General features: G+C 33.1%; 4 protein-coding genes across 4 annotated transcripts; 3 read left to right on the top strand and 1 right to left on the bottom strand.

Annotated features, from left to right (window-relative positions):
• The first annotated feature begins 6,532 nt into the window (after positions 1–6,532).
• Positions 6,533–7,116, top strand: LOC145049575 (uncharacterized). Its single transcript, XM_078997961.1, has 3 exons — positions 6,533–6,679; positions 6,774–6,786; positions 6,899–7,116. Exons 1-3 carry the CDS (start codon positions 6,533–6,535, stop codon positions 7,114–7,116), a joined length of 378 nt encoding a protein of 125 aa, XP_078854087.1.
• Positions 7,117–7,623: 507 nt separating this feature from the next.
• On the top strand, positions 7,624–8,037 carry LOC145049576 (uncharacterized). Its single transcript, XM_078997962.1, has one exon. It carries the CDS (start codon positions 7,624–7,626, stop codon positions 8,035–8,037), a length of 414 nt encoding a protein of 137 aa, XP_078854088.1.
• Positions 8,038–13,235: 5,198 nt separating this feature from the next.
• On the top strand, positions 13,236–15,905 carry RRA3 (Nucleotide-diphospho-sugar transferase family protein). Its single transcript, XM_079000409.1, has 2 exons — positions 13,236–13,597; positions 14,674–15,905. Exons 1-2 carry the CDS (start codon positions 13,403–13,405, stop codon positions 15,796–15,798), a joined length of 1,320 nt encoding a protein of 439 aa, XP_078856535.1. The 5' UTR covers positions 13,236–13,402; the 3' UTR covers positions 15,799–15,905.
• A 2,316-nt stretch (positions 15,906–18,221) lies between these two features.
• Positions 18,222–20,032, bottom strand: LOC145052575 (anthocyanidin 3-O-glucosyltransferase 5-like). The gene has a single exon (XM_079000411.1). It carries the CDS (start codon positions 19,864–19,866, stop codon positions 18,358–18,360), a length of 1,509 nt encoding a protein of 502 aa, XP_078856537.1. The 5' UTR covers positions 19,867–20,032; the 3' UTR covers positions 18,222–18,357.
• Positions 20,033–25,983: the final 5,951 nt, after the last annotated feature.

The raw sequence follows: 25,983 nt of genomic DNA on the forward strand, positions 1-25,983 counted from the left end.
GTATCACTTTAGCTATAACGTTACCTTTACCACGTATCACATGTCAATTAGCCATGAAGCTATCTCTACCGTTAGCCATAAAGGCTATCTCTACCATCAGCCATAAAGGTTGTCTCTACCATTAGCCCTCAGGCTATCTCTACCATTAGCCACAAGGGCTATCTCTACCACATATCATGTGTAACACTAGTCAAAATAGGTCAATAACAATCACATGTGATTGTACCAATCATGTAATGTGATTTTGTTAAACTAGTAATGTAGTAAACTCACTATGTATTTCATGATAATTCTAATACAAATATGAAATTTCATACATACTTTATGGTATAAATCAAAGTATACGTTCATACGATTACAAAAATATAGAGAACATCTAAATCTGACTTCGCGTGAAGAAGTTATGATAAATTCTAACGCTCTAATTCCTTATCACAAGAGGGATTTAAAATAGAATTATAGTTAGCTATTTGATTCTCAAAGAAAGTCGTAGTACTCGGAATTACCTACGCTTTCATATAAAGAATGCCGAAAACGGAGTTCGTATGCAAAATTTATGGCCTTCCGAAGATGCAGCTGTCAGAAACCCTAATTTGACTGAACTCACGACGTGAGCATCAAAAATTCACGACGTGAGGAGTCAAAAGACACTACTCAGAGCTAGAAAACACGTGTTAAGGCTATGGGATGACTCATGGAAGTTCACGACATGAGGAGTCACCAAGTGATAGACAAAACACTTGGTGATCTAAAATGTATAGGAACTAAACAAAATGCCTAGAAGAAGTAGCGCTCGTCTAAACCTGAACCAACGACCAGAACCACAACAACAACAACCGCAACCACCACCACCAGAAACAAACCCTCCAATAAGTTCAGTAGAACTTGAAGAAATCATAGCTCAGAGAATCGATGCAGCTCTTACTAATGTCACAAGACGAGGAGTTAGGAAACGAAGGCAATGTAAGGACCGCCATAATGTGTACCTACAAGGATTTTATGAATTTCAAACCTAAGAGCTTCCATGGAACAGAATGGGTCGTTATCTTGACTCGCTGGCTTGAAAAGACAGAATCAGTATTTCAAATAAGCTTCTGTCCTGACGAATGTAAGGTACGATTTGCTGCGTGTACCTTCATTGATGCAGCACTTACATGGTGGAACAGCCATGTGAATACAACGGGTATTGATGCCGCCAATTCCATGCAATGGGAAGATCTGAAGAGGATGCTAGTAGAGGAGTATTTTCCCAGGGAGGAAATACATAAGCTGGAACAAGAATTGTGGACCCTAACCATGAAGGGTTCATAGATAAATTCTTATACTGCTAGATTCAATGATCTTGCGGTGATGTGCCTGGCACTTGTAACCCCAAAATACAAGAAGATTGAGCGATATATCTGGGGTCTAGCATCGCAAATCAAAGGAATGGTGATCGCATCGAAGCCTACAACATATGACAGTGCAAAGCGTATAGCTCATCAGCTAACCAGCACAGAAATCCAAGTGGGATTTATAGCTGAGTCTCCCGAATCTGGAACGAACAAGCGCAAATTTAATGGGAAGAATCTCATACAATCATCTAAGGAAATACAAGATGTGGCAACTAATTATGCAGCCACAACAACAATACCCATGCAACCAAGGAAGTATGCTGGAAAACTCCCCTGGTGCACTCAGTGTAATCGTCATCACCTAGGTAACTGTTCATGGTGCAGTCAATGTAACCATTAGCATGCAGGTGACTGTTATATTTGCATGAAGTGCAAAAAGAAGGGACACACTGCTAGTTACTTCAGGAGCACAACAACTACAATAGGAAATCAAGGAACAAACATTGGAACCGGCTATGATGGAGGAAGAGTGTGTTTTAAGTGTGGTGAAATTGGACATATCAAGAAGGAATGTCCAAAGTTAAGGAGTCAAGGAAGTTAGGTCGTGGTAGGTCAATTGTAATTAGAAGCGGGGAAGCTATCTAGTACCCTTCAGTGGTATCTAGTTAAAAATAAATTCGGATCGAAATTTTATCAACAGGGGGAGAATGTAACACTAGTCAAAATAGGTCAATAACAATCACATGTGATTGTACCAATCATGTAATGTGATTTTGTTAAATTAGTAATGTAGTAAACTCACTATGTATTTCATGATAATTCTAATACAAATATGAACTTTCATACATACTTTATGGTATAAATCAAAATATACGTTCATACGATTACAAAAATATAGAGAACATCTAAATCTAACTTCGCGTGAAGAAGTTATGATAAATTCTAATGCTCTAATGCCTTATAACAAGAGGGATTTAAAATAGACTTATAATTAGCTATTTGAGTCTAAACGAAAGTCGTAGTACTCGGAATTACCTACGCATGCATATAAAGAACGCCGAAAACGGAGTTCGTATGCAAAAGTTATGGCCTTCCGAAGATGCAGCTGTCGGAAGCCCTAATTTGATTGAACTCACGACGTGAGCATCAAAAATTCACGACGTGAGGAGTCAACAGACACTAATCGGAGCTAGAAAACACGCGTTAAGGCTATGGGATGACTCATGGAAGTTCACGACGTGAACCTATCATGTTCACGACGTGAATGGCCCCAGAACACCCTATAAATAGCGATCAAAGCTCATTCAATCCTTACACCTTCTTCTTTCATTCTCTCTCGTTTGCGAAGGCCGTTTTCCCTTCTCGAGCCTAACAACGACCAGCCTCTGACTGTTTAGATTCTATAATCACGCTACTAAGGTGAGTTTCATGGCCCCACTTTCTAATATTTCGAGGGAAAACGCATGCTTAATATTGTATATACTTTACCATTATGTCTATATGATAGTATATCAGTATCAACGTAGATAGTTATAATAACCGGGATATAGTTATTTCGTATCTATAAGTATACAACTATCGTAAAGTTGTTAGCATGTTATTGTTATAGTAGTATACTAATGTAGATCTTGAGTTATACTTAGGATTCTATATACATGTTGTGTGCGATATAGTTCCAGAGTCATACTCGGAAGTTCTATATGTTAAAAAGTATGTTGTTATTTTGGTTTTATGTTAATATAAAACTAGGTATGTTATATGTTGTTGTTATTGGTTTTATGTCACAATAAAACCTGGTTTTAATTCTAATTATAGCTGTTGCACTATGGCAAGGTGTGATCCTTGTACTACCGCACGGTGTGATCCTTATACTATCGCACGGTGTGATCCTTGTACTACCGCAAGGTGTCATCCTTGTACTACAGAAAGGTGTGATCCTTGTAATAATAATAAGAGGTATAAAACTAAGTCATACAGTCGCAGCTACAGACTCATGGCAGAACAACTTTAGAAGCATTATACTTTGTCGATATACAAGTATGAATGTTAAGTATAAGTTTCCCAAAGACTTATGCTCTAAGTATAAGAATCTAGTAGGTATATTACTTGTATATTAAGTAGACCACTATACCTATCATACTTACTCGTATAGAATTGAAATAATATTTATACGTAGCAACTTAGTTTGTATGGAATTACAAACATTTATATTTATAATATATAAGACTTATAGGTATATACTTATTTGGTAAGTAAACCATTATACCAAGGATATATATACTAAATGTTGGAAACTCAAAATAATACTTTCAAAACTGTACTTTTGAACTTGGAAAATGTATTATTTTTATATGGAGTCAAAAACTGTGGACTCACCAACTTTATGTTGACGTATTTTAAATTGCATGTGTTTTCAGGAAGTTGATAACTATGATACGAGAAATGACATTACACTGCCTGGTGTTTCCGCCGACGGCTGGGGTGTGACATCATGCACACATACATATCACATCTCTACATAACAAGTAACCAACTATCACAAGATTGGCCGGCCTTGGTGCCTTAGAGCCATTGGTATGGTGAGAAAACTCACCTCACAAGGCTGAATTGGCAACTGAATTCAGGTGTCCTATGCTGCTCTTCCCAACTGCCTATAATCAATGAGTAATGTACTCAACATAATACCATAAATACCTCCAAGGCCAACCCTGGTCAAAGTCACAGTCTATATTCAAGGTTATCAGTCCATGTTGACCCTGACTCGAAGAGTATAACCATTCACTCGTCGGGTTCCCTGCTTAACTCATCGACTCGCCGAGTCACCCAAGGGACTCGTCGAGTTCCTTGGTGTGGACGGTCGTACACTTCTGACCATAAACCCTTACCGAACACCCCTGGCTGTACACTCTTAGTCGTACACTCTTGGTCGTACACGAGAAAACCCTCTCGAATCGCCGAGTCACTTGCACGACTCGTCGAGTCCCTCAAAGTTCATCATGATTACGGTCCTTTCTCATGGGAATTAAGGTCCCAAACTTTAGATCCATCGTCTCCTATTGCAGATATCACGTAAAGTTGCAAACTTTACGTGCATGCATATCCTCACATGGCCATAACACCCAAAACCAACCTTCAAGCAAGGTTCTTATGCATGGATAGGGAATGAGTTCAAATAAAAAGATGCAAATTATTATATTTGGGACCTATGAAGGTCCAGATCTAGAACCATATCCTTGTGATAGGTCCAGATCTAAGTTTACTTCCATTTCCTCAAAGTTGATCACAACTCTCAAATTGAATTTATTCTTAAGGTAACAGATTCTTACCTCAAATCAATGCCCAAGACGAACTAGATGCTAGATCTAGTGTTTTCCCCTTGATACTTCTTCTTCAAGCTTGGAATCATCCCCCAAAATCTCAAGGATAAGCTCCCAATTGATCTTACTTCACTCACAAGAGGGTGTGCGGCCGCAAACGTCTTTCTATGATGCTAAGGGAGGCTACTGGGGGATATAATGACGTTTATATATGGGGCAAACCCAAAATTTAGGGTTTTCTTTAACCAGATCGGACTTGCCGAGTCGGTCCCGTTCCGCGTTTCATGATATCATGACCCTACTTGACGAGTTGACCTCCCAACTCTCCGAGTCCATGCATAAATCATTTCCAACTTAAACCAGGTGTTACATAAAAATCGGAAATAAGAAATTAACTGACGATTAGACGCTGACTCCCGACTTCACTTTTGACTCTCCCCTTACAACACACGTTGTTGCTGCCACTTCCCTTCCTTCTTCTACCGACGATCGATCATCGACAATGGGTATTTTCCGGAAAAATCCCATGGTGGACGGTGGTGGGTGATTATTGATCAAAGTGGTGCTACAATGAAGCAAGTAAGTAGAAATTATGTGATTATTTTTTGGCTAACTGAAATTCAGTTTTTTTTCATTGTGTTGAAAAAATAGAAATTACCAATTAGGATTGTTAAAGTAGGGACTTATGCTTAATAATTAGTGATTATTTGTTGTTGAAACTTAAATTCGAGTTTATAGTTCATATATTTTGATAATTTGAATGTAGGTTGTTATTTGTTATTCAAACTTGAAATCAAGTTATAGAATTATTGTTGATTGTTGATATACTTTGATTGTAGGTTGCTATTTGTTATTAAATTTTGAAACGTGAAATCACATTTATAGTTGACTGTTGAATGATATAATTTGATTGTAGGTTGTTATTAATAAATTTTTCAAAAGACAATTAGATGTTGGAGACAACAATGGTGAAGGAACTTAAAAAAAAAATAGGGCTAACGAAAATGCACAGGTTCCACAACCTAATCAACCTACGCCAAAACCATAAGAACCACACTCTAATGAACATACTCAAAAACCAAAAGTGCCACAATCTTTTGATGTAAATGATCTTCCTTCGAAACCAGGGGAGAGGCCAACGATTACATCTTATAATCCTAATCAAAGTGATGAAATAAGGAGGGCATATTTGATTAAAGGACCTTCTCAACCAAACGGGCATAATTTTGAATTTACCTTATTTGATAAGAAACAAAGACGTTTTGTTGTGGAATGGTTTACGGATTTTCCATGGTTAGAGTATAACATTAAAAAGAAGGAATATTGTTTTTATTGCTACTTGTTTAGAGACATGGTAGGATAACAAGGTGGAAAAGATGCATTTATAGCTGAAGGCTTTGACAATTGGAGTAAAAAAATAATTCTGAAAAACATATGGGTAAGATTCAAAGTTCTCACCATAAGGCCGAAGAAAAGTCTTATTTGATATTAAGAAAAAACCAATCTATTGGTGAAGTCTTGCATAAGCAAACGAAACTTGAGAAAAGTAATTATGAAATCCGATTATGTGCTACCATCTGTACTTGTAGATTTTTATTGAAAATTGTATTATCATTTCGTGGACATGATGAGACGGAAAAAGTCTAATAATAAAGGACTTTTCATTGAAGTCTTATCTTTGATTAGAAAAGATAATGAGCAGCTTTTAAAGTTACTTTAGAAAATGTTCCAAAAAATGAAAAGTTGACTTCTTCGACGATTAAAAAAGATATTGACAATTGCTTTTCAAAAGAGATAATCAATTTTATTTGTGATGAAATTGGTAAATATGTATGCAGTATATTAGTTGTTGAGTCTAGTGATGTTTCCAAAAAATAACAAATGACTATAGTTTTGAGGTATGTTGATAGACTTGGGTTTGTAAAGGAAATATCTATTGGAGTTGTTCACGCGTTGGATACATCTTCTTTGACTCTTAAATTCGTCATCGATACCATATTTTTCAATAAAAACTTGAGTATGGCTCAGGTGAGAAATCATAAAATATTTATTCCTTTAATATGATATTTATTTTATTTTTATTTCTTATCTTTTTTTTTTATTATTTTTTTCAAACATATAGGTGAGGGGGCGAGGTATGAAGAGCAAGTAATATGAGTGGTGCATTCAGCAGTTTAAAATCTTTGATTTTAACTGAAAACAAATCTGCACATTATATACATTGTTTTGCATACCAACTTCAATTAGTGGTTATGGCGGTTGCAAAGAATCATGATGATGTTGAAGAATTCTTTGAACAACTAGTTATGGTGGTTACTGTTGTTTGTGGGTCTTGTAAGAGAAAATATATTATACGAGAGATGCAAAAGGAAAGAATGACAGCTGACATTGGTATTGGTGAAACTGAAACAGGAAGGGGGTTGAATCAAGAGATTTCTCTTGTTCAAGCTAGAGATACTAGATGAGGTTCACATTTTAGAACAATTGTAAGTTTGTTGAATTTATTTGCAGAAGTTGTTGCGGTCCTTAAATATGTCAAAGAGGATGTGTCTACTTTATCTACCCGTAATCAAGCAAAGGGTATTTTGTCATATTTGAAGACACTTGATTTCTTGTTTCTTTTATACTTAATGTTAGAAATTCTATGCCTCACAAATACATTGTCAAAACATCTTTAAAAAAAAGTTCAAGATATTTTGGAAGCGGCTTCGTTGGTAAAATGGACAAAGAAAACATTGCTAGTTTTTAAAAAATATGAATCTCCACAAATTTGGAAGAAGATATGTGTTTTTTGTGAAAAAAACATAGTATTGGAATTGTGGGCATGTCAGAATATTATCCCACGAAAGCATATGACCAATAAGACTAATCAACATCATTTTGAAGTTGTGATTTTTAACACGATTTTGGATATGCAAATTTAAGAAATTAAGGATAGATTTAGTGAAGTTGGAACGGAGTTGATAGAGAACATGGCGGCTTTAAGTCTTTGTGACTCATTTTCTAGTTTTGGTGAAGCAAAGTTGTTAAAGCTAAGCATGATATACAAAAACGATTTTGACGATTCAGAAATAACGCAACTTAATGAACAATTTGATATCTGTTATCACTCTTTGCTCCATGATGAAAGATTTTTCAACTTGAAGGGAATTGCAGATCTCTCTTGTTTGTTGGTGGAAACTGAGAAACACTTCTCTTTTCCTTTGGTTTATAGAATATTAAAACAAACTTTGGTTTTGCCCATCGCAACTGCAACCATTGAACTGTGTTTTTTTGCAATGAAGTTCTTGAAGACCAATTTGCTTAATAGAATAAGTGGCGATTTTATGAATACCGTTTTGATATGTAGTGTAGAAAATGAAGCACCAGACAATGTTACGACTTAAAACGTAATTACTCGTTTTCATAAAATATAAGAGTGAAAAGATGAACTTTAAATTGTAACTTTGTTATGGAAGTTTAACTTTATATCTAATGAAATTGCGGCATTTATGTTTTTTCTTATTGTATATTACACGATTTTTTTTTTGATACCTCTTTACTAAAACCCTGGCTCCACCATTGTTACCAAAGGTTTTTTGATTGTTGCAGTAAATTCCATATTTTGGAAGCAGAATGATCTAAGATCTGCTGCTGTTAATATAGATGCAGGCAAATAACATTCACAAACATCAGAATCTAGCCACTTTTAGTTCCATCTTTTGTAACAACTCCATTAGACAATTACATTCGATCCCTACTCTATAATATAAACAAGTATCGATTCCTCCGTACGTCTTCGTTGATAATTGATTTAAAAAAAAAAAAAAAAAAAAAAAAAAAAAAAAAAAAAAAAAAAAAAAAAAACCCTTCAAGTGTCTATTTTTTTTTACTCAAACATGTCTTACATTATAAAATAAATTCATGTCAGTAAAAAGAAAATTAAAATTTTATTCTCCAACACGGTGGACTAAAATGGGATTATATTCGATCTTGTATTCTTGCTCTTTAATTTGTACAAAAATATATAAATGTTCTTAATATTCTTATCATTATCATGATTTTATTTAGAATATTAATAGGAGAGAAGTTTATGCACAAACCAAATATGCTCATGGCGTGCTTGTTTTATGCTCAAACGTTTATCTTTAGCAAATTTCTTTATTTGATCAATTACTCCAATTTATTGAACCTTGCATGTGTATATTGTTGACATCTAAGATCTCTTCCATCCCCCGACCAAAGACTATTAGAAAGTTACCGCATTTACTAGTACTTTTATCTTGCCCCTTCATTTTTTCAATATCTACATGTAAATCAAGTTTTTTTTTTTTTTTTAAATGACAAATTAACCTACTTTTAAATAGTAAATACCACATGTCTTTTGTAGAGACTGAACCTTTGATCTCCCAATTGAAAAAATCTCTCCTTATAAAAAGCTTTTTATAATCACATAAAAATAGGGGTCAGTAAAACAGAACTGCAAACTGTAAAACCGCAAAATAATCAAAAAATCGAGACCGAAAAACCGAAATCGAATATAAACCGATGGTACGGTTTTAAACTATAGAAAAACCGTAATTTTCGGTGCGGTGCGGTTTTATACTATCAAACCGAACCATAAAAACCGAAAAACCGCAATATTTAGTCTATTAAATGAATAATAATAATAATAATAATAATAATAATAATAATATATTTTGTTAAATAATCTTCGGTTCTTCTCCACTATGTATGCAATATATGCTTTGCTAGTTTGCTTTAGGGATAATGACTTGAAAGGGTAACAAACTTTCGATTTTTGTCACATTTAGTCACTAAACTTTCTTTCGTTATCTATTTGCCATTGAACTATTGAAACTGTTCATATTTTACCCTTATGACCGACTGTTACCGGTCATAAGGGTAAAATGTGAACAGTTTCAATAGTTTAGTGGCAAATAGATAACGAAAAAAAGTTTAGTGACTAAATGTGAACAAAATCGAAAGTTCGTTTCCCTCTAAAAAGTTCAATGACTAAATGTGAACAAACTTCCTATTGTATTATGTTTTACCAAATTATTTATTTTTGTTTAATTGTAGCAACATTTGTTGATGAAGAAATCTATGAAATAAAAAAAACAAAATGTAACATCCGGATTTCCAGGTATCATAATTTAAGTATTTTTCTTTTGATTTAAGAAGAGAGACTCGACGAGTTGACGCCTCAACTCGTCGAGTAAGGTCACGACTGATGACTCGGATTAATGAATGGACTCGACGAGTCGGTGAGGCGACTCGACGAGTCCGCGCTGTTGGCAGAAACCCTAAATCTTTGGGCCCGAGCCATATTTAAAGGCACTTATGGCATTCAATTGCGACTACCTTTCCCATAAGTGAGAACCCTAGCGAGCTTGAGTGTGTAGAGTGAGAGGAAGACCTATCTTGAGTTTTTTGGTGTGATAGATCTGGACCCTTCTAGGTCCAGAGAGTCGAGAATATGAAGCTTTAGTAGAGTAAACCTTGGGGTTCAAAGTTAGGAAGCATTTATGGGATTTTTATGGTATATATAGTTATTTTCATCTTACACGTAGATATGGAGTATTTTATATAAATTACGTGTTATGTGTGCATATTATTTGAATACTTGTTGTCTATGCTGGATGAACGATTTTATACATGTTTTAAAAGATTTAAATGGTATATTTATTTTATATCTACAAATATGTTGCAGATGAAACATGGGTAGATGAAATAGTTGGTGTGTGATGAAATAAAATGATGAGAGATAGGTGATGATAGAAAGGTGATGATAATTAGGTAAATAGATGATGATGAATATGTGATGTAGGATGAAAGAAGATACCATAACCTTAACCGGCAATGTGGCGATGTAGTCATCTACCAGAGTATAGATGGCGACCACGGACTATTCTAGACAACCCAGTGGAAACACCAGCAGGCCCATAACCTGTAGGTGATGAATTACGAGTTCAGGCGATGTTGTAACTACGTATTCATGCGATGATACTCTAACCCCTTACTATGAATTACGAGTTCAAACGATGTTGTAACTACATATTCATGGGATGTCACAAATTTTGCATGTCAAACCAATGGTCATAATTCACATCAGTGAGAATGGTTCATTTTTTTGTAAAACCAAAATCAGATTGGAAATTTTGATTTTTTATTTTGGAAAATGTCAAATCATTGGTTTTTTATTTCGGTTTTGGGTTTTTGTGTTTTTTTTTTTTAAATATATTTTCAGGGTTTTTTTTTTATTTTTTTTATTTTTTTATTTCATAGATTTCTTTATCAACAAATGTTGCTACAATTTAACAAAAATAAATAATTTGCTAAAACGTAATACAAGAGAAAGTTTGTTCACATTTAATCATTGAACTTTTTAGAGGGAAACGAACTTTCGATTTTGTTCATATTTAGTCACTAAACTTTTTTTCGTTATCTATTTGCCATTGAACTATTGAAACTGTTCATATTTTACCCTTATGACCGGCAACAAATTAAAAAGCGCATCTTTATGTATAAACAATAATGATTGACCGAGTAACTCAATTTGAGATTATAAAATCACATTCTTTGCAGGGCAACATATAATGCATGTCTTAAAGCCCTAATATCATAAAGAGTAAACTACACGAATGGTCCCTATGGTTTAGAGTAATTTGCGCGTTTGGTTCCTAACTTATTTTTTTAACTCGGACGGTCCCTACTGTTTGTTTTTGTTACGCGCTTGGTCCCTGTCTTACATAAAAAGTCTATTTTTCCCTTTATTTTTTTAATTTATTTAAATAAACACACCCCTAATCTCACCCTTCTCACCTTACCTTACGCACCCCATCATTTTTTCCTATTTAAATAATAGTATTTTTGGGTATGACAGGGACCAAGCACATAACAAAAACAAACAATAGGGACCAAACACGTAATAAAAACAATCAGTAGGGACCTTCCGAGTTAAAAAAATAAGTTAGGGACCAAACACGTAAATTACCCCAAACCATAGGGACCATTGGTGTAATTTACTCTATCATAAATAACTATATATATTTCGACTAAAATTTACCAAATAACACAAAACTATTTCACATGCATATTAAATACATTTTTTCTATCCATCCTCTTACAAAATACAAAAGCTTATGTTAACAATGTTTTAAAAACCAATTTTTTAGTTGAACATGTATTATGATCGGTTTCCGATTCAACCGGTTGAACCGCTTCAAAAGCCAGATCAATTAGTTTCTATAATTTCCAAATTTTTTCTATTTTCATATATATATATATATATATATATATATATATATATATATATATATATATATATATATATATATATATATATATAAATCATGAATTTGACGTTTACAAGTTCAAACATTAAAAATATATATAAAAATAAGTTGTAGATCACTCAAAATGCATTAAAATAACACATAACGATAAGTTTTAGTGTTTTACATGAATTCATATACGTCAAAAAGAAAATAAAGTATAATACTAAAACAAAATATAGTTATAGATTAATATAAAAACATCAAAAAAAAACTTTATATCATATACAATATGTTTTTATTTTGAGAAAACTATATAGATTTAAAAAAAAAATCATAAAAAATTATTATGCAAATGGTTTTTTTCCGCATGTTTTTATTCGGTTTAACCGGTTCAAGCGGTTTATTTTGACTGGTTCAACCGGGTTTTTCTAAAAATCGGCCGGTTCAATACCGTTCAGAAATCGACGTAAAACCAGTAATAATTGAACCATTTCCTTTCTCGATTTCCGATCCAACCGGTTTCAAACGAGTTTTTAAAATAGTGTTTGTTAACGTTTTGTATAAATAAAGAATTATGTATTTCTATTTAAATTGGGTCAAGGAATTATTTATAAAGACTCTTTACCCGTCAACATTAAGTTGGTACATATTTTTGTTCCATATTACTCCTAATTAAAAAAAATTATCTCGATAACTTTGTAATTTGTACTTGACATATATTGAAAAATCACAAATATATTAACACGTTTTATTTTTTGTTTCGTTAATAAATTATCTTAAAACCAAACTCCAAACTCTTCAAACAAAAATAGAAATTACGTACAATGCATTTTTTGGGAACAATAAATAATATTAAATATGCTTAGTTTTTACTGTAAATAATAACCTTAAACGCATTATATATTTCTTGAAATTAGTAATTTTTATTATTTTTAATATAAAATGTTTACAACAAAGTTTATTTATTTACAAGTTTACCATGCTTGAATTACCATTGATACGATATTAAAAATATTTTTTTTATAGTTTACATCTTTTAAACTATAACAAGTGCCGAATTGCTCAGTAGAAATTAAATAGTTACTCATTTTTAATTTTAATTTATTAAAATTAATCAAAATAATAATTTAAATAGATATAAAAAAAATTATATTTTAAATTAAGATTTATAAAGGATATAATATTGGATTAATAAAAATAAAGATTAAAAAAAAAAAAAAACAATTCTAAATCGTGATTCAGAACTTACCAAGCACGAACAGTCAACCACGTCTGGCATTCAACTTGTATCTACTCTACAGCGAATCCCTTTCCCCTTCTGTACAACATTTCTAACACACAACCCATGATGAACAATCCTCAAAACCATTGTTAGGTTTTCGCTCGCATTTCCCTCATAATCCTTTCGTCATTAGAAGCATTTGGCGAAGCTTCGCCGTCGTACGCTGTATTTGGAGAGGCAAAAGTCTCCACAGATCCGAAGCTGTGAACAATGGCGGGTCCTGTGGGTCGTAGAGGAACGAACGCTTCGCAATCGATTCGTGGATCTAGAATCGCCGTTGCGATTGTTATCGGAGTTCTACTCGGATGCATCTTTGCAGTTTTATACCCTCATGGTCTCTTCTCCGATATATCTAATCCCACTTCTCATTTTCGGAGTCGCCGTCTTTCCAAATCGAATCCAAAGGTTCAATTTCCTGAACTCATAGTCACTCCTGTTCTATTGTTACATGAAATTACTCCATCTTCAGTATTTATTTTGCTTGCTTGAATGGGTTGCTTAGGAATACAATTTCTTGACTTGAAGAATTGGTTGACTTTTTTTGTGCAAAACTAGTCTTTGACTTTTTATCGGATCAAGCGTTCCTCTTGAATTCCGTGAATGGTTTGAATCTATTTAATCAAGAGCTTCGTGTACTCACTTCCTGTATTGAAAATAGATATGCAACATGTTCCTATTCAGCTGCAAAACTAATCTGGATCTTAGAAATGTCTAACTACAAATACTACAAATGGAAATTCGTTTTCATAAATAACATTATTCATTTGTGTTTAAGACGAAAGCTCTTCTGTCTGACATCAATAATCAAAATTTAGCTTTCTTGTTAGGGTGTAATTGTATATGTTTTCCATTACCATATAGGGCAACTAGGGTTGGTGAATTGGGGAAGAGAACATGTAATGAAGCCTTCAATGGTTGTTTTTGGCCTTATTTTAGTTAAACATGAAATTAATCATCCTAAATAAGTTCCTTTATATTTTAAAGTGATTACAGATCATTATCATTACTAGTGCAAACAAAATCCACATTTTTACACTTACTTAATGTAATGAAGCCTTCAATGGTTGTTTTTGGCCTTTTTTAGTTAAACATGAAATTAAGCATCCTATATATTTACATTTTAAAGTGATTACAGATCATTATCATTACTAGTGTAAACAAACTCCACATTTTTAGACTTTCTTTTATATGTTACACATTAGTGACATGATAATTGTTCTGCTGTTAGTCAGTTTTGTTCTTTAATATGAAATCTGTATACTTTGTATGAATATAAAATCATAAGAAAGAAATTATCCCCTGTTCAACAATAAAACTAAAAACTTGCTTCTTACTTGCTCAATATTACTTGTTAATTTGAATAACAAAGAAATCTGACATTGTTTTTCATTCATTATTCAATTATTACAAGAAAAGCATAAGCTGTTTATAATCCAATTACATAACCTAATATACAAACCCTCTTCTTCATCCTTTTTCAGATCGAATCAACATCATGTGAATCACCAGAAGAAGTCAACAAACTAAAATCAGAAATGTCAGATCTATCCAACAAAAACGATGAATTAAAGAAACAAGTCAGGGACCTAACCGTAAAATTACAAGCATCTGAACAAAAAAACGGTCAATCCGACTCCGATCAACGAATTGTACCCGTATCCACCCCACCAAAACCCGGCCCATTTGGAACAGTAAAAGGCACGACAATAAACCCTACAATCCTCCCGGACCCCACCATAAACCCTAGACTCGCCAAAATCCTTGAAAAACTCACAACACAAAAAGAAGTAATAGTCGCATTAGCCAATTCCAACGTCAAATCCATGTTAGAAGTCTCCGTTTCCAGCATCAAGAAAGCCGGAATCCCGAATTACCTCGTAGTCGCTCTCGACGACGGAATCGTCGACTTTTGCAAAGAAAACGACGTCGCGTTCTACAAACGTGACCCAGACGAAGGAATCGATTCCGTTGCTAAATCCGGTGGGAATCACGCCGTTTCCGGTCTAAAATTCAGAATCTTACGGGAATTCCTACAACTCGGGTACAGCGTTCTATTATCCGACGTGGACATCGTTTACATACAAAACCCTTTCAATTTCATCTACCGGGATGCTGACGTGGAGTCCATGTCAGATGGGCATGATAACTTCACAGCTTATGGGTATAACGATGTGTTTGATGAGCCTTCAATGGGGTGGGCTAGATACGCACATACAATGAGAATTTGGGTTTATAATTCCGGGTTTTTTTATTTGAGGCCAACGATCCCAGCCATTGAATTGTTGGATCGTGTGGCTGAGAGGCTATCTAAGCCACCACCTGCGTGGGATCAAGCGGTTTTTAATGAGGAGTTGTTTTTTCCTTCGCATCCGGGGTATGTTGGTCTTTATGCTTCGAAGAGGACTATGGATAGGTATATGTTTATGAATAGTAAGGTGATGTTTAAGGAAGTGAGGAAAGATGAGAATTTGAAGAAGTTGAAACCGGTTATTGTTCATGTGAATTATCATCCGGATAAATTGCCGAGAATGAAAGCGGTTTTTGAGTTTTATTTTAATGGGAAACAGGATGCGCTTGAGCCCTTTCCTGATGGGTCTGATTGGTAAATGGTAAAAGAGGATTGTTTGGTTTTTACCATATTAGGTAAATTTTATAATGATTTTGAAAGAATATGTATGTGTATTATGATGAATTATGATGAATCTTTTCAATACTTGATACTTGTTAACCTTAGTAAGTAATGATGTTTTAATGGTATTTACATCCTTTGCATATTTGCATATATATGGTTTTTTCACCTTTTTGCATGACATAGGTACAAATGGGCCTCAATGATATGGTGTTTTGGGGAGAGGAGTTCAATTTCATTCATTTGTATAATCGTTGGAATTTCAGTAGGGAAGTGTTCTGGATTCACTATTTTAGATATTTTTTATATAATACAATATCCTTCAACAAATTTAAATAAAACAAAAACTAGACTAGTATGAAGTTTCAAGATAAGCTAGCATATCATTACTTGACCGATATAAACCAAGAATTTAGAAAAAATTTATGTAAATACAAACAAGTAAACCAAGAATTTGTATTTCTTTTATTTTATATCTTCTTATTCTAATAAAAGAATATGTTCATTTTCCTATAGACAAGCGATATATTATTAAAATTAAAATTTCTCAATAATATTATATGTTTATATATAATTTTACATATTGCAACTGACTTATTAGTTAATATTACCAAACTTATTTTTAAGATCTAGTTTTTTAACTAGTTATGGAACAAGTTTGGATTGTAAATACCTATTGCCAACTGAAATCCTTTTTGAAGAAGACAACTAGAAATAAAAAGAATATGTTTATATTAGAGCAATACTAATGAAATTTCATTGTATTTTTTATTTTCGTTCTCATATATTCCTCAAGTAACCACACCATAAAGCGTTGAGTACTCATGGTGAACCGCGGTGCGGAAATTTATTTAGCACTTGATTTATCTTCAAGAAATCTTTTCTTGCAATCCATTAATCAACTCCACTTTAACTCTTTTCTACCACCAACGATCCAATTATGCAAATCAACAATTTTAAACATAATAAGCCCTTTTTATCTTAATTTGCATCAACATTCAATATAAATGTACTTGGTATTACACAAGATAATGTATATAACAGGCAGTATGAGTTGTATATGATTGTCATATATACATTTCACTACCTTATGCTCCTTCTCTGTACCTACAACTTTCTCTGATGTTTTATCCTTGTACCCTTTGATTATTTCAGCATAAGACAAGTTTTCCTTCAACATTCGAACCTGGCTAAATTTATACCTATATCATATGTCCTGAAGCGTATGATTATGAACCTTTTGCCTTGTTTATCAACCTTTCGTGTATATAAACACATAACTATTACTGGTCCAGCATAGGAAAGTAAGCTTAAGACATGCTTCCCACAACACAACTTTTCAACAATCATACGAGAAGTTATGCACGAAAAAATGTGAGTGTACTGAAGTTTTTTATCCCCCTCTTCTTGCTAGCAATGTATTTCTAATCTCTGATGTCTTGATATTCCTTTTGATAATTCATCTCCTTAAGGGCATTCGTTTTTAACTGTCTTAATTAATTAATAGACAAAATAATCTTAATGCAAAGAACAAGAAACACAATCTCCATTTAATTTGCCTTTAATTATGCGATGTTGGGTAACGAGAAGATTACATGACAATTAAACGGTTTTTTAAAACTATAAAACCAAATGTAGTAAATCATCTACAATGCATTGTTTGGTGAGATTGTTGAGTAAGATGACATGCATGTGTCATTGACATTTAATAGATTGAAAAATAATAAACCATACAACATTAGTTGCCACCTAAAAGCACATATGTGAGCTTAATCACGCAACACTAAAGATATTTTAGACAAGTCATGGTTGGTTTGAACATTGAACATCTTGTATAAACATTAATATATAGAATTGTACCATAGTAAAATTTTGGTGATTATTAATCTTTTCAATCGGAAAAAAGAACTTCTTTCAAATATGAAATATGTTAAATTAGATTTATAAATATGTTTTTATTAGATTTTAGAGAGTTTAATTCATCATTGAAAAAATTTAATACAGTTTTATAAAAAGAGAATAATTATAAAGGAGTTTAATAGATTAATTGTGTATATATACCCTAAGAAATACATTGAGTCTATACTTTCAATCGCTAAGTATACATGCATTTAATTATATGAAATAAAAATAGTTAAAAGAATAGGAACAATTGAATTTAATACTTATAAAAGAAAAATTAAATATCCTCTATTTATCGATTTTATTTGAATAGTTTGATAATAATAAGGGTGTTCATTTGGATAGACGAGTTTGATTTAATCCGATCAAGTGAATCCAAATAAATAACGGTTTTCAAAACATGAATCCAAATAAAAAAAATTAAATTTAAATCCGATCTAATCCAAACAAATTACAATTAGATGATCAAATCGGTTCAGCCGAACAAAAAGTTAAGGATATTTAATTTCTCAATTCGATCATTTGAATTTATCCCAACAGTGAATAGTGAATAGGTAACAGAATAATCATTTAGTACAAACTTACAAAGTAATAAATGGTGCTCACTTTATTAATAGCCTGGATCAACATCCAACTAGTCAGGTTCAATGCAAGTTCTTGTGGTCATCCCACAACCCTGCCGTTTCCATGACTCGGCAACTCCGGCGAGTATTTCATAAGATGACCCGCCACAACTCAGTGTCTCTCTAGCACTTGCTTCTAGTTCTTTAACCCTTTTCCTAATCTTCCTACCCTCCTCACCTTCCATAACCACCCTCACCACCTGCTCTATCTCCTTTCTCCCCACCACCACCGTCTCTCCTCTTTCCCCGACCACCGGCATCTTCACTGCCACCCCTATCTCATCGCTCAACATCGTCGCATTCATCCTCTGCTCCGCATATAGCGGCCACCCGATCATCGGAACACCATGTTTAATGCTCTCCAAGGTAGAGTTCCACCCACAATGAGACAAATATGCTCCGGTAGATGGGTGGTTCAGCACCGCCACCTGCGGTGCCCATGAGCTCACGACCAGCCCTACTTCCTTTGTCCTCTCAACAAACCCATCTGGCAAGTACCCTCTAGGATCGTCTGAGTCAACCCCGGCGGTAAAAAGAGCAGCAAAAGCAGAGTCACTCGGAGTTCGCACCACCAGGATGAACCGTTGCTGACTCAGTTCTAAACCTAATGCCAACTCAGTTAGTTGCATATTTGTCAGTGTCCCGCCACTTCCGAGTGCAACAAACAGAACCGAGTCTTTTGGTTGTCTGTCCAGCCATGCCATAACTTCTTTCGTGTCGGCGTTTCCATCCGAAGCCGATTCAATCCGTTTAGTAAGCGGTCCAATGGGATAAACCGGCGGTGTGGGAATGTCAGCGAAGAAGGGTTCGATTTCTAGAGCTTTGAGCCATACCGGTTCAAGATCGTGCCAAGTATTTGCGAATATCCCTGTAGCCATGGATAACCTGCTGACATGCATCAAGTACCATTTGTACTCGTCGATCTTTCTGTTCCGGACTTGATCCAGTAAGTCGTGGGTTTGGATTTGGTTACAACCCGGTATCTTGATGGGTTCCGGTAGATCTACGAACTCGCCTTCAACTTCCCTGTCAAGCGTCGGAAGATACAAGGAAAACGCCAAAAGAGCTGCTGATGCCGTGAAAAACGAGTAAACCGGAATGGATAGGTCTTTACATGCATCAAAAACGCCGGTGCAGAAGATGTCGATGATAAAAGCTTGAAGCTTCGGTCGGTTGTTTAATCCAGACAACAACACTGACCGAAGCGAGCGGATGGACTCCTGGACTATGACGCAGAGGCGGGCGACGGCTGTCATATCATCGAAGAGGAGGCCGGACATGTCCGCAGGGGGGAGATCGACGATATGGAGGTCGGGATGTGGGGTGGCGTGGAGGTAGTTGTATTGAGCAACCGTGGAGTCGGTGGTGATAACCAGAAAAGTGACCTGAAAGTTATGTTGAGTGAGAAGACGAAGGGCGAGCTCGAAGAGGGGGGTGATGTGACCCATTCCTGGGCTTGCGAGGAAAGCCACATGGGGCTTCAATGAACTCGCATTGTTAATCTCCCCGCATGTCTCCATGATTAGTACTGTAGCTGAGCTGATCTCGAATGGGTTATACGACTGACGACAGGAGATCTCGAATGGGTTATACGACTGACGACAGGAGATGGTTTTCACAAAATCTACCTAACTAGCCGCCTATTATATATAGCATCGGTGTATCATATATTCATTTGCATATATATGGATATATGTCATGTGCTTTCCAAAATGCTTTCGTTACATAATTGGTTTCCATAGTTTCAATATTTATTGCATGTGTCCACTTCACTTAAAAATATTTTATATCCTTCTTAAAGCTATTTTATCTTTTTAAGCTACTTTTAATTGAAAATAATAATAATAACAAATAAAATCAAAAGTATCGTTACCAAGAGTAGTAACATTCGCCACATCATTTTTTTCGCCACATCATTTTTTTTTCTTTCACCTTGCTAGTATCTTTTTCTAAGCATTTTGGTAATACTCTTTGATTTTTTTTTTTTTTTTTTGGGAAAATGACTATTGAGGATAATTAATTTTTGCATTTGTACTCATTTGGTCCATTTTTTTTTTTTTTTTTTTGTATTCAATAAACCATCAAACTTGTTGTTGGTGTTTACCATAGCCCTTTTGACCGACTTTTGACCTGTGATAGCCGGTCAAAGAGTTATGGTGAACACAAACAACAAGTTCGATGGTATATTGAGTACAAAAAAAGGAAAGGGACCAAATGAGAACAAACGCAACAGTTGGTTACCCTTCTTATTCATTTTCCCTTTACTCATTTACAACAAATCCCACATCATCTCCTACTGATATTAATGACTTTATGAGATTCATTCTTGCTTATCTTCAAAACATAACCTACGAAAGGACATTATTCATACATGTACAACTTTGTAATGCACTTGAATATTTATTAGGGGAATCTTGACTAAGCAGGCGCATTTCATGATTACATTTACATTTCCAATCAAATGATTTATCGTATCATGGATTCTAGACAAGTCTACAAACGAGTGGATTCACAAGTGCTGTGATTTTTGAGTTTACTTAGCTTTAAGGTCGAACTCATGGGATAAGATACAACATCAATATATACAATATTATGGTAATGTGTCTACAAAAGCAACATGATATTGTACATATTGATGTTGTATCTTATCTCATGAGTTCGATCTTAAAGCTAAGTAAACTCAAAAATCACAGCACTTGTGATTCCACTCGTTTGTAGACTTGTCTAGAATCCATGATACGATAAATCATTTGATTGCAAATGTAAATGTAGTCATGAAATGCGCCTGCTTAGTCAAGATTCCCCTAATAAATATTCAAGTACATTACAAAGTTGTACATGCATGAATAATGTCCTTTCGTGAGTTATGTTTTGAAGAGAAGCAATAATGAATCTCATAGTCATTAGTTTCAGTAGGAGGTGACGTGAGATTTGCTGTAAATGAGTAAAGAGAAAATGAATCAGGAGGGTAACCAACTGTTGCGTTTGTTCTCATTTGGTCCCTTTCCTTTTTTTTTTGTACTCAATATACCATCGAACTTGTTGTTTGTGTTCACCATAACCCTTTGACCGGCTATCACAGGTCAAAAGCCGGTCAAAAGGACTATGGTAAACACCAACAACAAGTTCGATGGTATATTGAATACAAAAAAAAAGACCAAATGAGTACAAACACAAAAGTTAATTACCCTCAAGAGTCATTTTCCCTTCTTTTTTTTCTTTTTTCAAACTTAAATACATTATATTTTTTTTAATTTAAAACATAAACATTTCATATTAAATAAATTATTCTTCAAAACATTATGGTATAATTTAATATACAATTTATAACAGTCATCTATTAATGACTTAAAACATTTTCTTTCATAGTAGGTCATATATGATTATTTATTTAATATTTATGTAAACAAACTATTTTATTGAAACCATGTTTTTATCAAGTTAATCTAAACAAAACAAATAAATAATAATTTTTTTCACAAATACATGCAAATGTTTTTTTATGTACAAATTGATGGCCTAATGTCTCTCATGAAGCGGAAAGTATGTTCCCACAACTAAAAGAAAAGCAACCAATCACAATTAATCAGCCTCTCGTTTGTTTATCTATCTCTTCTCTTTCTTCTTGATGTGTCAACAACATGTATTCCTTGTCGTGCATTATGCATTCTAGCGAGAGGCTAGGGGTGGTGTATAGTGAAGCTAACAAGCTAACAAGGCCATAGCCTAACCACCACATCTCATCTCCGTTCCATATCCTATTTTTTCTTTTAGAAATGAATATATTATTAGGAAATGCTAGGAATAGTAAAAAAAAAAAAATAGGGGTTTTTTCAAAATATAGACACAAAAATAGACATTTCTGGATATAGACATGCATACTGCGGAAGTAGCTCCACGGAGCTCTACGAAATCTACTGTAGCTCCGCGGAATGGATCTTGAGTGTTTTTTTTACATTGATTGTTCGGGGTTTATATTAATTCCTCAACTAATTATTTTCTAGTAAAGATTATAATAGTATGATAATCTTTTCTTAAAAATAATTAGTTGGGGAATGAATATAAACCCCGAAGAATCGATGTGACAAAAAAAAAACGCACACTAAAGATCCATTTCTCGGAGATACCTCCGCGAAATGAGTTAATTCCTCGGAGGTAGCTCCACGGAATGGATTTTTAGTGTTTTTTTTTTAATACATTGATTTATTTACGATTTTGTCATTCCGCGGAGCTACAGTAGATTCTGCGGAGCTACCTCCACGGAATACTTATCTATATCCGGAAAAATCCATTTTAATATCTATTTTTTGAAAATACCCCCCATTTTTTTACTATTGCCGGTATTTTCCCTATATTATTCCAATATATAGAATAATATTATTCAGTTCTTCAAAAATAGGATTGAAGTTTAGTTGACGATTTTAGTTTTTATTTTATTTTATATATTTTTAGTTTATTTTATTTATTAGTTATAATTAAACATATAAAATTTAATATTTGTAATATATAATTATATTATAAGTTATATTAGTTAATCATGTAAAGTTTATTATTAACGTATCAAATTCATATAAAAATCAAATACATATTAACATTTTGAAACACAATATTTTTTTTGTAAAAGATTATAATTGAAATACATCTTACAAATATGATAACACACACACACACACACACACACACACACACATATATATATATATATATATATATATATATATATATATATATATATATATATAAAGAGAGAGAGAGAGAGAGAGAGAGTTAGGTTCAAATATTTTTACTATCTATTGTGTGCTTGTATCTGTTGTGTGCTTGTAGGATTGATTATGGACCAATAATTTTAGTTATTTTAAAAAAGTAATTAATGTATATTAAATGCTGAAGTTCTAATTAATGCTCATTATATCTTTAACATCTAATATGTATTAATTACTTTCTTAAAATAACTAAAATGATTGGTCCAGAATCAATCCTACATACACACAATAGATAGTTAGAACAATATAACCTAACCATATATATATATATATATATATATATATATATATATATATATATATATATATATATATATATATATATATATATATATATATATATATATATAGTAGGTTACAACCACGGGTAAAAAATTTATAAAAGATTTTTAAAATTTTGCTATTATTATGTATAAAATCTAAAATGTAGTTGTGTAAAAATAATTGTTATAAACATCCAATGTTCCTGTAATGATTTTTTTAGAATTACTAACAATATGGCCAATGCATATATTTACGAGCTAATAATGGACGATTAACTATCGAACCTAATATGTAAATTGGCTTTTCCTTGTTTTAGTTTGAATAAAATCAAATTAAATTGGTTTGTCCTTGTTTTAGTTTGAATTAAATCAAATGCAATCTGGGAGTTCATAGTTTGAATATTATCAAGATATAATTACAGGTAAAATATGGGTATTTTGCACAATCTTAACTTATTCTTTTAGAAAATTACAATTTTTACAATATAATTTAGAACTCATAAAATATAAATTTTTTACAAATAAGTGCATCTAAACTTTTGAGAATAAAAACATTAAATTTAGAAAACATAAGACTGCAAAAAATAAAATTTGAAAAACTGGGCGTATAATTTACTAATATGAATATAATTACACCCGTATTAAACTTTAGAAAAAACAACAACAGAGAATTCAACACAGTAAATTAGAAAATGAACTGCAATATTTATGTAGTTGAATATGTCATGATCAACTTCAAATACAAAAACTCCTATTTACAACAAAATGTTCTTCAAAGTTTTATGCTTCCTCTTTGTAAACCCAACGCTCATACTTCCCATTTAAACAACCCTAACTTGAAATGCCACAACTGCCTAACTGTAAGAAATAAAAGTAGGATGCTATTAGAACCAAAGCAACATAAGTACACTGTTATATATTGTACTTTACCAAACAAAAAAATACACCGTTTTCCTAATTTTTACATTTCAGCTTCAAACTTAAATATATAAAAAGATTCTCCTTGAAAAATGAGCAAATATAATGCATTTGACTTTTTATATTTTAATTCCAGCCATGGTGTTTTCTTTTTTCTTAACTTCTTGGTAATAAAATTAAGACTTATTATCTACATATATTTGAACTTTAACGATTAGCTTTTCAGTAAAGTCAATACGTTTAAAAAATTGGTTATCATGAGATTTGAAGTATAATAGTAAGCAATAAATTTAACCCGAAATTCCATCAAATCGTCATTAATTTAAATAAAGATTTTAGACTTTTAGAAACAACGTTCATTTGGGTCGATGGAGGACTTTCTAATTGATTAGAATTCTTGAATACATCTTTGACCATAACCTTGACTCGGTTTTTAGGTAATCCTATAACAAATTCATTTATCTTTTTTGCTTAAAGTTTTTTCTTACCAGTGACACCAACACCTGAATGTGGTACACAAATTATCTACCTGTATTCTTTGTTTTATTTAAATATGGCAACCTCTTTAAACCTAAAACCACAAAAACCCATAATCATCTTTCAAATATTATAAATTTCATTGCATATGAAATTGAAAGTATAACTTATAAAAACCAAATAAACATAGTTTTCTTGATTCGTTATTTTAACCAAAACCCTTTATTAGTAGATTTAGGGATGCAACGAATTCAACACATTTTGCATACTTCCTACAAAGATAAATCGACTAAAATCATCAAATTCAAACAAAGCTCGAAAACAAAATAGAGGTGAAACTGACTAATACCATAAGCTTTTCATGTGGTCACTTTGGATGCATCATGAGCTCGTAACGGCGACTGAAACAAAATTATATGGTTGAGAAATTGTGAGTTGAATAAGACACTCAATTTCTCATTTGGGCAATAAGACATAAATGCCCTCTTAAACCTATTTCACACACACAAACACATGCAGTTAACTTACTTCTTAATCCTGTTTTTATTAGCTTATACTTTCATTTCATAAGGTTTGTAAAAACAATTGTATAAAAATGGAAACGTTATGATCATAGAAAACACTTTTATGGTTGTTAGAACTATAAAACTATTCATATAGTCATACCATGTTTTACAAGCAAGAACAAAAAGAACCGATTTTAATCAATAATCCAACCTCTCAATTTCACCCTTCCAGCTTTAATATATCGAATTACCGATCATCTAGTTTTAAGGCGTCTATACAATCAAATTTCAGACCAGTAACACAACTGATATTAGAGAGAAAAGAAGAGAAGGAGAGGTGGATGGAGTCAGTAAGTGACGATACATGCAAATCGGCAACTAAAGACGAACATGGTAGGTTTTTGTTTGAGTAAATTACACGAATGGTCCCTATGGTTTGGGGTAATTTGCATGTTTGGTCCCTAACTTATTTTTTTAACTCGGAAGATCCCTATTGTTTGTTTTTATTACGTGTTTGGTCCCTACTGTTTGTTTTTGTTACGCGCTTGGTCCCTATCTTACCTAAAAATACTATTATTTAAATAGGAAAAAATGGTAGGGTAGGTAAGGTAAGGTGAAGAGGGTGGGATTGAAAGTGTGTTTATCTAAATAAATTAAAAAATCAATGGCAAAATAGTCTTTTTAGCTAAGACAGGGACCAAACGCGTAAC

Source organism: Lactuca serriola, chromosome 5 (genome assembly GCF_051521515.1).
Source record: "Lactuca serriola cultivar US96UC23 chromosome 5, Lser_US96UC23_V15, whole genome shotgun sequence".
Lineage (NCBI taxonomy): Eukaryota > Viridiplantae > Streptophyta > Magnoliopsida > Asterales > Asteraceae > Lactuca > Lactuca serriola.

Bases quoted from the DNA above. Each gene is read 5' to 3' on its own strand.
- LOC145049575 (XM_078997961.1), top strand. From the start codon at position 6,533: ATGACTATAGTTTTGAGGTATGTTGATAGACTTGGGTTTGTAAAGGAA.
- LOC145049576 (XM_078997962.1), top strand. From the start codon at position 7,624: ATGGCGGCTTTAAGTCTTTGTGACTCATTTTCTAGTTTTGGTGAAGCA.
- LOC145052575 (XM_079000411.1), bottom strand. From the start codon at position 19,866: ATGGAGACATGCGGGGAGATTAACAATGCGAGTTCATTGAAGCCCCAT.
- RRA3 (XM_079000409.1), top strand. From the start codon at position 13,403: ATGGCGGGTCCTGTGGGTCGTAGAGGAACGAACGCTTCGCAATCGATT. The intron at 13,598-14,673 runs GTTCAATTTCCT...ATCCTTTTTCAG, and splicing joins TTTCCAAATCGAATCCAAAG to ATCGAATCAACATCATGTGA.